The 12,509-nt window shown below is 44.2% G+C and overlaps 1 protein-coding gene across 2 annotated transcripts in view; it reads left to right on the forward strand.

Annotated features, from left to right (window-relative positions):
* Nucleotides 1–200: 200 nt before the first annotated feature.
* Nucleotides 201–12,509, forward strand: part of EDEM2 (ER degradation enhancing alpha-mannosidase like protein 2) — a gene marked incomplete at both ends in the record, with an annotated part of 42,283 nt that continues 29,974 nt past the window's right edge. Inside the window, 3 exons of one of the 2 annotated variants that reach the window (XM_080716153.1) lie at nucleotides 201–307; nucleotides 531–641; nucleotides 7,329–7,368. In XM_080716153.1, coding sequence (XP_080572279.1) covers nucleotides 201–307; nucleotides 531–641; nucleotides 7,329–7,368 — 258 coding nt within the window. The remainder of the gene's footprint in view (nucleotides 308–530; nucleotides 642–7,328; nucleotides 7,369–12,509) is intronic. The other variant, XM_080716154.1, reaches the window with a different exon arrangement.

Raw genomic sequence — 12,509 nt, forward strand, 5'->3', positions numbered from 1 at the left:
GACTATACAACTCAAGACGCCCTTTGCCCCGTTCCGGAAACCCATTGCATTCTGGGGCTCGTAGTCCGGAAGCGAGCGGGTGCTCTCTCGGCGCGCAGGCGTAGTGGCGCGGGTCCCCGGAAGACCCAACAGCGGGTCCCAGGATGAGCCGGTGGCGGAGGCTGCAGCTGCTGCGGCGGCGCTGACGGGACTCGAGCTCTATGCTTTTCCGGCTGCTCCTCCCGCTCGGCCTCCTGTGCGCGTTGCTGCCCCTGCACCATGGTGCTCCAGGCCCCGACGGCACTGCGCCCGACCCCGCCCACTACAGGTGAAGGGGGCCAGGCTCCCGCCCGCCCTAGTTGGGGAGTGGGAAGCGCGGACCGGGTCTTTTCCTTTCCTTCCATCCCAGGACCCCCACCCTCATTTGCTTGGGTCCCGCTGCTGGGCCCTCGGCAGAAATCGCCTGGCGATTTCCACTTTCTTGTCCTTTCTCGCGCCTGATTTGCATTCTGCCCCACTACCTTATTTCTGGTCCCCCCCCCCCCCACCAGGGAGCGAGTCAAGGCCATGTTCTACCACGCCTACGACAGTTACCTGGAAAATGCCTTTCCTTACGACGAGCTGCGACCTCTCACCTGTGACGGGCACGACACCTGGGGCAGGTAGTGCGCGCGGAGGGGTGAGGACACCGGGGTCTGGCGATCGGGGCCCAGGTGGGCGGGCCAGCTGGGACGCGTGGCTTCCTGGTCTCCTCGCCGGCTCCGGAAGGCTCCCAGCCGGACCTGGGCCGCACCCCCAATGCAGGCCAGCATTTGCAGCATCCAGCCAGGCTCTGGCAGTGCAAATTAGGTTGGCCGGCTGGACCTGACCTCTGACCCAGCCTCAGCAGTACCAGGCTCCAGCTGTGAGGACTAGTGTCCTCACTTTGCACTCATAAGCTATGTGGAAGAGCTCTAAGAATCAGAAAACCCAAGCGGTCCAGAAGGGGGTGTGACTCTCCTCGAACTTAAAACCCTGTAGTTGGGAGTCTCTGTAACTGCAATACACTTCCCCGTTATCTTCGTATCATTGACTGTTTTCTGGTCCCTTGTATTTTAGTTTCCTGTATCACCTGCCTCTATCAGTCAATCTTATAAGTCACCTGTTTTGTTAATTTTTTTTGCGACATTTCTGATTATCATTTTTTTTCTTTTTTACTTTTCGTGTTCTTTCTTTCTTTTTTCTTTTTTTTCTTTTGCGGGTCTGGGATGGAACCCAGAGGCATTTGACCTCTGAGGTACACTCCCTGCCCTATTTTTTTTTTCTTTATTTTGAAACAGGGTCTCACTAAGTTGCGGAGGGCTTCACCAAGTAAAAGAAGGGGCTTCACCAAGTAGCAGAAGGTTGTCTGCAAACCGCGATCCTCATATCTCAGCCTCCTAAATGCTGGGATTATAAGTGCACGCCACCACGCCTGGCAGCTTCTGATTATCATTTTCACTTTTTTAAAATTTGTGGGTGTGGTACTGGGGATTGGGTTACTTCACCTCTGAACTACATGCAACATTCCCAGCCCTATTTTATTTTTTATTTTGAAACAGGGTCTCACTAAGTTCCAAGGGCCCCTCTAAATTGCTGAGGCTGGCATGGAACCTGCAGTCCTCCTGTCTCAGCCTCCCAAGGACTGGGATTACAGGCATATGCCACCATCCTGGGCTTATTTTCACTTCATTTTCTACTGGTTTTTCTTTCTCATTTCCACTAGAATAAAAACTTACTTGAGCTGGAATTCTCTGTCATGTTAGTGAGGAATCATTGTATTAGCTGAAGTTGACACCAGTTGAATGCATATTGCTTTGTCATCTTATTTAATTCTCTTCATGTTCCTGGGCGTTAGATGCTATTATATGTTTTATACATATTTGTAAGTGATAATATCCTTTTCTCTGCTAAGAGCTAGGGAAGTTAAGTAAACTCAGAATTAGTGTTGATTTTCATTTTTTTTAAGTTGGAAAAAAGTAAATATAACCGGGCATGGTGGCGCACACTTGTAATCCCAGTACTTGGGAGGCTGAGACTGGAGGATCTGGGTTTATGGTGAGCCTCAGCTACTTAGTGAGGCCCTCTGCAACTTAGACCCTGTTTCAAAATAAAGAATAAAGCTGGGCGTGGTGGCGCATGCTTGTAATCCTCACGCTTGGGAGGCTGAGACAGGAGGATCAGGCAGGTTCGAAGCCAGCCTTGCTGGCTTAAGAGACCCTGTTTCCAAATAAAATATAAAATAGGTCTGGAAGTGTATCCTGGGGGTAGAAGGCCCCTGTGTTCCATTCCCAGTACCACCAAAAAAAAAAAAAAAAGAGGAAGAAAGAAAGAAAGAAAATAGGGCTGAGGGTATGAGGGTGGAGCTGAGAGGTAGATTCAATCCCTAGCACTACAAAAAGTAAATACAAACAAATGATAAACTCAAGCAGTACAAAAATTATATACAATAAAGTAATTATCTCTGGTACCTTACAACTCCAGCCATTATTACCTTTTCTGTATATGCAGTAATATTCTTGGTGTGCATATGTGATTTTTTTTGTGTGTGTGTGTGTGGTACTAGGGATTGAGCCTAGGGAAGTGTACCTTTTGAGTTACAGTCCCAGCCCTATTTTATTTTTATTTTGAAACAGGGTCTCAATAGGTTGATGAGAATCTCACTACTTGCCAAGGCTGTCCTTGATCTTGTGATCCTCCTGTCTCAGCCTGCCAAGTATTGGGATTACAGGCATGCACCACCATGCCTGGCTATGTTAATCTTATTTATTTATTTATTTATTTATTTATTGTGGCACTGGGGATTGAACCCGGGGGCATTCTACCCCTGAGCTATACCCACTACCCAATTTTATTTCTTATTGGAAACAGGGTCTCACTAGGTTGTGGAGGGCCTTGCTGAGTTGCTCGGGCTGGCTTTGAACCTGCCACCCTCCTGTCTCAGCCTCCCAAGTACCAGGATTACTCGCATGCACCACCACACTTGGCTTATGTGTAGCTTTAAAAAAAAAAATTTTTTTTTTTATTGTTTTGTGGTACTGGAGATTGAACCCAGGGGCATTCTACCTCTGAGCTACACCTCCAACCCTATTTTTTTTTTTTTTTATTCTTATTTTGAATCAGGGTCTCACTAAGTTTCAGAGGCCTCACTAAGTTGCTGAGGCTGGCATGAACCTGTGATCCTCCTATTTCAGCCTCACCAGTGCTGGGATTACAAGTGTGTATCACCATGCCTGGCTATATTGTTTTTAAATTAACTTTTTTTGATGTGTGTGGTACTGGGGATTGAACCCAGTGTTCTACCTCTGAGCTACACCCCCAGCCCTATTTTTTATTCTTTATTTTTGAACCCGGGTCTAAGTTGCAGAGGGCCTCACTAGGTAGCTGAGGCTGGCCATGAACCTGCGATCCTCCTGTCTTAGCCTCCCAAATACTGGGATTACAAGTGTGTGTCACCACGATCGCCTATTTTTTTTTTTTTTTAATGGTATGGAGAACTAAATCCTGTGTTCTTTCTCTGAGCTACATCCCCAGCCCTATTTTATTTTTATTTTGAAATAGGGTGTTACTAAATTGTGGAGGGTATTGCTGAGTCGCTGAGGCTGGTCTTGAACCTGAGATCATTCTGTCTCAGCCTCCCAAGTAATAGGATTACAGGCATGTGCCACTGGGCCTGGTTTAAATTATTCTTTTTTTTGTCTATGGTACTAGGGATTGAACAAAGGGGCATTCTGCCTTTGAGCTACACTCCCAGCCATTTTTGGCTTTTGTTTTGAAACAAGGTTTTACTAGGTTGCTGAAAACCTCATTACAGTGTTGAGGCTGTCCTCGAACGTGCAATCCTCCTTTCTCAGCCTTCCAAATAATGGGATTACAGGAAAGCACCACCATGCCTAGTTTAAATTAACGTGTGTGTGTGTGTGTGTGTGTGTGTGTGTGTGTGTGTGGTACTGGGGATGGAACCCAGGGCATTCTACCGTCTCACTGAGTTGCTGAAGCTGGCTTTGAACCTGCACAATCTCCTTTCTCAGCCTCCCAAGTACTGGGACTACAAATGTGAGCCACCATACCTTGTTACCGACTGGCTCAGTCCTGTGGGGGCAAGTCCACTCGCGACCGGGAGCCTCAGAAAGATGGGGCAAAAGGCAGGTGGAGTTCTGCAGAAACTTATCTGCAGCAATTCTGTTCCCTCTATGAATTCCCTAAGTTTTTAGGTACGGCGCTTGGGAAAGAATTTGAGGTGGACAAAGGCTTCTTGAGCCAATGACAATTTATTACAGGAACCCAGAGAAATTTATACCCTTCACCAGTGAGATTAATAATAGGAGAAAAAAGAAAGGGAAGGGGGGCAATCACAGCAAAACAATAGTGAATTACATATAAACAAAGTAAATGACTAGTCCAGCATTTAGGAGATAAGCTCCGGATCTTTCTTCCGATATTGCAGCAGGGCAGGTCCAAAGGTAAATTCCAAAGGCAATACAGGCACGCCCAAGGCCCAGGGCTTGGAGAATACGCCTTCTCATGGAATCTTCTTTTGCTTTCTTTTTTGAAGTTTCCATCTATATCCATATGACAAGCATGGGGAGCTGTGGCGGTCCAGGGAGATGCGATGGGAGTCTCTCAGATCTCATCCGCTTTGCCTTCTGAAGTCTGAAAGCTTACAAAAACTCACAACACAGCTTGGCAAATAAGACACCACAAATAACACTGTGAAGTTCTTGGATTTAGTTGTCAGATGTATTTCCTTGACTGCTGAACACTCTTTTTTAGACAAAAAGCCTATTAAAGGCCTATTGGTCTCTAATAATCCATTTCCTTATCACAAACCCTCTGCAACCTGCTTCTAACTTTCTGATTCCTTTCTTTCCCAGTCGGGACGTTCTTATGATAAGCTCTTCTTCATGAAAAAGTGCTTTCTTACTCTTACGGTATTTCCTTTCCTTCATACATATATATTTAGAATATCTGTCCTTTATTTTGTCATTTTCATTTCTAGCCATGCGGCATTCTCCCTGTTTCAGGAACGCTCACACTGGGCGTGAAGGTCAACAATCTTTCTCCTTGGCTCTATTGTATTTTGGCAACTAAGTTGTTCATCAACTAAATTGCTTCGAAGTCACACACAAAATTTTATCTTCTTTGTCTCTAGGCAGGATCTCAAGGGTAAACAAAGTTTCCTTAAACTGAGCTATCGGTTACCGGAGTTAATAGCTTAACCTAGTGATAGGAGTGAGGATCGGAGACCCTTTGTGATTGCTGCAGCTGGAATGCTTATCACAGCATCTGAGTTCTGGCCAGTTTTTTCCTTACTATTGAGCAAAGCCAAGGACGTTTAGACAAATTATTAGAAAATTTATATCCACGGACTCAATTTCTATTTATAGTCCTGATTTCACATCACTGGAGCAATTCGTGTAGAAAGTTAAAGGAAATATTAATAGTCATGAAGGGTAAAAGTGGGGGATATTTTGGCCAGAGACGATACCTCTTTCTCGGGGCTTTCTGCCGATTAACTATGTGGAGTGGGGGGTCTCAACACATAGATGCCGAGGCAGCAGGATGTCTTGGCAATACCTGGCTAAAATTAGCTTTTTAAGGGCATGATTTCCCTATAACAAAATATTCTCATTCTAAATGTATATGAACTACCATCGGAGTCAAGATACAGAATGCTTCTGTCATTCTACAAAGTTCCCCTGATAGGCTGGGCGTGGTGGTGCACACCTGTAATCCCAGCACTAGGAGGCTGAGACTGGAGGATGGCAGTTTGTGGACAGCATCAGCTATTTAGTGAGGCCTTTTGCAACTCAGTGAGACCTTTGTTTTGTTCAAAACAAAAAATGGTGGTGCATGCTTGTAATCCCTGCGCTTGGGAGGCGGAGACAGGAGGATCGCGCAGGTTCAAAGTCAGCCGCGTTGGCTTAGGAGACCCTGTTTCCAAATAAAGATATAAAAATGAATCTGGGAGTGTAGCCCGGAGGTAGAAGGGCTTCCAGGAACCTCAATACCACCAAAAATAAAAAATAAAAAATAAATAAAAATAAAAAGACTAAAAAAAAATAGGGCTGAAGGTGTAGCTTGGAGGTCCAATACCCCTGGGTTCCATCCCCAATACCACCCCCAGAAAAAAAGAAAAAGGTTCCCTGGTGTCATTTTCTAGTTAATTCCTCTATCACCACTGTCCCTAACAACTGCTAATCTGGTCTCTGTCCGTATGTCTTTTTGAAATGTAGATGGAAACATACTGCTCTCCCTGTTCTGTACCTTATCTTTTATCTTTTTCTTTTTTTTAATTCTTTTATTGGTGCACTGTATTCATACATCATAATGGGATTAGAAAAAAACTTGTGTAGATATACATGCACACTGTACCTTATCTTTTTCATTTAACATAATTTGAATATATTTTCATCAACATATTTTTTTTTCCTGTCTGGGGATGGAACCCAGGGGCATTCGACCTCTGAGCCACACCCCCTGCCCTATTTTTTAATTCTTTATTTTGTAACAGTGTCTCACTAAGTTGTGGAGGTCCTCACTAAGTAGCTGAGGCTGTCCACGAACCATGATCCTTTGGTCCCAGCCTCCCAAATGCTGGCATACAGAACTCTTGATAATCACTCTTTCTCTTTGCACTGTTTGTACCAGGCTTTATTATTATTTATTATTATTATTATTATTATTATTATTATTATTATTATTATTTTGGTGGTACTGGGGGTGGAACCCAGAGGCTTTCTACCTCCAGGCTATACTCCCAGACATTTTTTATATTTTATTTGGAAACAGGGTCTCACTAAGTTGCTGAGAGCCTCACTAAGTAGCCGAGGCTGGCTGAGGACCTGTGATTTTCCTGTTCCCAAGTCCTGGGATTACAAGCATGCGCCACGACGCCGGCTCTTGTATCATGTGTTAGTTCAGCACTCTTCAACTGGCGGACAGTTGGGTTGGTTTAGCCTTTCACTGTTGTAAACAATACTGTCATGAACCTTCTCAAACAACTATGTGTACGATAGAGTAAATTCCTAGATGTGGAATTGCCATAAAGCCTGTGCTTTTAGCTGCAGTCTTATACTGCCTCCCGTGACAGAAGGATGCCAGAGAATATAGGACATGTGTGTAGTCACGGCTGAGCTATGCCCACCCTTCCAGGTACATCGAGAGGTTCAAAGGATCCCAGCGATTTCCCCTGTGGTTCTCTGTCATGACTGTAGATGGGACAGGCAGAGGCATCATTGTGCCTCATTTAGTTTTGGGGGTATCTGATATGGGAAGTTAGATCTGGTGTTTGATTTTCTAACTAAGCTGGAACTTCCGTCCTTTTACAGTTTTTCTCTGACTCTAATCGATGCTCTGGACACCTTGCTGGTAAGTATCTCGTCTGTTCCGTTTCTTCTCTTACCACCGCATAACCAACATCCTTCCTGTTTTGACAGCTTGACTGTGGGTAAAAAGTGGATTCTTAGCCGAGCATGGTGGTGTACGCTTGTAATTCCAGCTCGTGGGAGGCCGAGACAGGAGGATCTGGGTTTGCGGCCAGCCTCAGCTACTTAGTGAGGCCCTCCACAACTTAGTGACAACCTGGTTCAGAAATAAAGAATAAAGAAATTGGGCTCGGGTGTAGCTCGGAGGTAGAATGCCCCTGGGTTCAATCTCCAGCATCACACATACACAAAAAAAGTGAATTCTTCTTGTGGGCCTTTTTATCTCGGGATTCTGACCCATCAACCGCTGGTTACTAAGCTAGAAGGAAGAGAATGACAAGTTCCAATGCACTGAGGTTCGTTTTTACTTTACTTTTTAGGTACTGGAGATTGCACCTAGGGATATTCCACCTCCAAGCTATACATACCCCCAGCCCTGTTTTTTATTCATTATTTCGAAGCACTGTCTTACTAAGTTGCAGAGGGCTCACTAAGTATCTGAGGCTGACCTTGAGTCTGTGAGCCTTCTGTCTCACTGTCTCAGGCTTCAAAGTACTGGAATTATAAGCATGCGCCACCACACACACCTTCAGGTTTCTCTTTCTTTTTTGGGGGGTGGGGGGAGAGTACTGGGAATGGAACCCAGAAGCATTCTACCCCCAGCCCTATTTTTTGGTCTTTATTTTGAAACAGAGTCTTACTGAGTTGCAAAGAGCCTCACTAAGTAGTAGCTGAGGCTGCCTGCAAACCCAGATCCTCCTGTCTCAGCCTCCCAGATGCTGGGATTACAAGTGTGCACCACACTCAGCTGAATGTAAGCTTTTTTTTGGTGGTACTAGGGATGGAACCCAGAGACTTTCTACCTTCAGGCTATACTCCCAGACCTGTTTTATATTTTATTTTGAAACAGCGTCTCACTAAGTTGCTGAGAGCCTCACTAAGTAGCTGAGGCTGGCTTCGAACCTGTGTGATCCTCCCGTCTCAGCCTCCCAAGTGCTGGGATTACAAGCATGCACCACCATGCCCAGCTTTATTTTTCAAATATATATTCTTTTTTCTCTAGTACTGGGGATTGAACCCAAGGGCATTCTGCTTCTGATCTACACTCTCAGCTCTATTTTATTTTTTTTATTTTGAAACAAGGCCTCACTAAGATGCTGAGGCTGGCTGTAAGCCTTCAATCCTCCTGTCCGAACCTTTCAAGTATTGGAATTACAAGTATGTGCCACCATGCTTGGCTTCAGGCTTATTCTTTAAGCAAACATTTATTTAAGACCTGTTATGTACAGGAACTTGTGATAAGCTTGTTTAACTCCTTGAGGGATTCCGACCTTGATATCCTCCTCCTCATTTTCCAAAGCTTACTTTGTAGTGGTCAAGTATAGCAGTAATAAAGTAACAACAGAAACTAGTTACCATGTTATGTGTAGGGTTTATGTTTAGGAAGTTACAAGTATTACCTTGTTTAATCCAACAGTCTCAAGAGGTAAGTATTTTTAGTCTTTATTACAGCTGAGAACTGATGGTTAGGTCAAATGTTGAGCTGGGCGAGGTAGCACATACTTGGAATCCCAGTATTTGGGAAGCTGAAATTAGAGAATTGCAGGTTCACAGCCAGCCTCAGCAACCTGTGAGACTCTCTGCAATTTGGTGAAACCCTTTTTTAAAATAAAAAATAAAAAACCAGAGCTGGGCATGGTTGCACATGCTTGTAATCCCAATACTTGGGAGGCTGAGATAGGAGGATCGCAGGTTTTGAGCCAGCCCTAGCAACTTGTGAGACCCTTTGCAACTTAGTGAGAACCTGTTTCAAAATAAAAAATAAAATAGGGCTGGGGATATACCTCAGAGGTAGAATGCCCCTGAGTTTAATCCTCAGTGCTAACCCCCCCCCAAAAAAAAAAAAGGCTGTGGGTAGATCTCAGAGGTAGAATACCACTGGGTTCAATCTCCAGTGCCACACACACAAAAAAAAAAAAAAAAAAAAGAAGAAGAAGAAGAAGAAGGAGGAGGAGGAGGAGGAGGAGGGAGAGGAGAAGGAGGGGGAGAAAGAAATTGGGCATGGGTGTGATGGCGCACGCTTTTAATCTCAGTATTTGGGAGGCTAAGACAGGAGGATCACAGTTCCCAGACAGACTCAGCTATTTAGTGAGGCCCTTTGCCACTCAGTGAGACCCTGTTTCAAAATAAAGAATATAAAATAGTGTTGAGGGTATAGCTTGAAGGTAGAATGCCCCTGGATTCCATCCCCAGTACCACCCTTAAAAAAAAAAAAAAAAAGCAGAGGTAGAGACAGGAGTGGTGGTGTAAACCCATAATCCAGGAACTTGGGAAGCTGAGACAGGAAGATTTCAGGTTTGAAGCCAGCCTCAGCAACTTAGTGAGACCCTGTTTCCAAGTTAAAAAATAAAAATAAGACTGGATATAGCTCAGGGGTAGAATGCCCCTGGGTTCAATCACACACACACACACACACACACCTCTCCCCTTGACTATCTTCCATTAAAACGACTATAAGACCCAGTTGTTCTTGAGAGGCAGAGACAGGAGGATCACAGGTTTGAAGCCAGCCTTAGTAGCTTAGTGAAGATTTCAGCAATTTAGCAAGACTTTATCCACATAAATAAAACTGCACTTTGGTTCAATCCTCAGTTCCAAACCAAAATAATAAAAAAAAGGATTTAATAAATTTCTCCCATTTTATTATTTCTGGCTCTTTGTCACCCTTCTCATTTTATATACTGGTAGTATTTGGTTGTGAACACTACACAGATATCATTTAGCTTATATATTTTTTGCTTAATGTTCACTTGTATGTACTTACCTATTCATCAAATGTTTATCAAGGGTTAGTTGTGTACCAAGTACAGTTCTTGGACTTAAGATGATTTTATTTCTTTTTATTTTTTTATTTTTTTTGTGGTACTGGGGATGGAACCCAGAGGCTTTCTACCTCCGGGCTATACTCCCAGACCTATTTTATACTTTATTTGGAAACAGGGTCTCACTAAGTTGCTGAGAGCCTCACTAAGTAGCTGAGACTGGCTTCAAACCTGTGCGATCCTCCTGTCTCAGCCCCCCAAGCACAGGGATTACAAGCGTGCGCCACCACGCCCGGCTGTTAAGATGAATTAAACAGACATGGCCCCTGCGTGCCTGCAGTTTGTGATTATTAGTAAGGGAAACAAAGAAAGAATAACCTTAAAGAATATATAATTACATATCTTTTTTTTAGTACTGAGGATTGAACCCAGCAGTATTTTACTTCTGAGCTACACACCCAGCCCTATTTTTTATTCTTTATTTTGCAACAGGGTCTTACTAAGCTGTGGAGGATATCACTATGTAGCTGAGGCTGGCCAAAAACCTGTGATTCTCCTGTCTCAGCCTCCCAAGTACTGGGATTAGAAGCATGGGACCACCACGCCTGGAAAGATATATAATTGTCTAATATATATAATTATTATATAATATATAATAATATAATCATATAAATATATAATATGCATATTATATGTATATTGCGGTACTGGGGATGAAACCCAGGATGCTGTACCTCTGAGCTACACCCCCAGCCCCAGTCCTATTTTTTATTCTTTATTTTGCAATAGGGCCTCACTGAGTTGCAAGGGGCCTCACTAAGTAGCTGAGGCTGCCCATGAACTGCGATCCTCCGGTCTCAGCCTCCCAAATGCTGGGATTACAAGTGTGCGCCACCACGCCCGGCTTTATATAATTACATATTAAAGTGAGTGCTCTGCAGGAAAGGAACATTGTTCTGTGAATGTTCAACACAATCTGACCGAGGTTGAGGAGGCGAGGAGAACTCCCTGGAGGCTGTGCAGTGATGCTGAGCTGGAGTCAGGAGACGAGGTCTTGACAGGGAGAGTGGAGGAGGAAGCGTGTTGGAGGCCGAGGGAGCAGCCAGAGGGTGTCACGTGTGCGGAGCTAAAGGAGGCCTGTGCGGCCTGAGTGGAGAAGGGAGCGGAGGAGAGAGCGGAGCTGGAGAGGCAGATAATGTGAGCCTTTCCTCACTGTGTTATATAGTTTCATCTTTAACTGGAGAGCAAGGGTAAGCCAATGGAGTTTCTTAAGTAGAAGGCAGGAAATGATGACATTTCTCTTGAGATCACTGGCTGCAGTGAAAAGTTTGTATGACCATTGGACAAACATTTGTCACATAATTACTTCATGAGCTCTGCTTGGAACCCTGTAAAAACTAACTTTCTTTCTTTTCTTTTTTTTTTTTTTTTTATCATGAGGATTGAACCTGGGGTCAGAGCCTATTTTATTTTATTTCATTTATTATTTTGAAACAGGATCTCACTAGATCAGTGAGTCTCACTACTTGCTCAGGGTGTCCTCAAACCTGTGATCCTCCTCTCTCAGCCTCCCAAGTACAAGTGTGGGCCAGCACACCCAGCCTTACTGTATTTATCTTTATTTTCTTTATTTATTTTTGACTTTTTTTTTTCAGCACTGGGGATTGAACCCAGGGGCATTCTACCTCCGAGGTATATCCCTAGCCCTATTTTTTATTCTTTATCTTGATGTGGGGTGGGTGTGTGGGGGGGTACTGGCGGTGGAACCCAGGGTCTTTTCTACCTTCAGACTGTACCCCCAGACCTATTTTATATTTTATTTGGAAACAGGTTCTCACTAATAGATGAGGCTGGCCTTGAACTTGTGCTACCACGCCCGCCTATTTATCTTGAAACAGAGTCTCACTAAGTAGCTGAGGCTGGCTTTGAACCTGTGATCCTCTGGTCTCAGCCTCCCTGATACTGGGATTACAAGCCTGTGTCACCACACCCAGCTTTTTCTTTCTTTCTTTTTATTTTTTTGGTACTTAGGGTTGAACCCAGGAACATTCGCATTTTATCTCTGAGCTACACCTCCAGCCCTATTTTTTAGTTTGATTTTGAAAGTCTCACTAGGTTAATGAGAGTCTTACTACTTGCTGAGGCTGTCCTTGAACCTTCAATCCTCCTGTTTTAGCCTTCCAAATTATGGGATTACAGGCATGGCACCTTCCATGCCTGGCTTGTATTTTCATTTTGAAACAGGATCTTGCTAAATTGCTGA

The sequence above is a fragment of the Muscardinus avellanarius genome, assembly GCF_963383645.1.
Source record: "Muscardinus avellanarius genome assembly, chromosome: 19".
Taxonomy (NCBI): Eukaryota; Metazoa; Chordata; class Mammalia; order Rodentia; family Gliridae; genus Muscardinus; species Muscardinus avellanarius.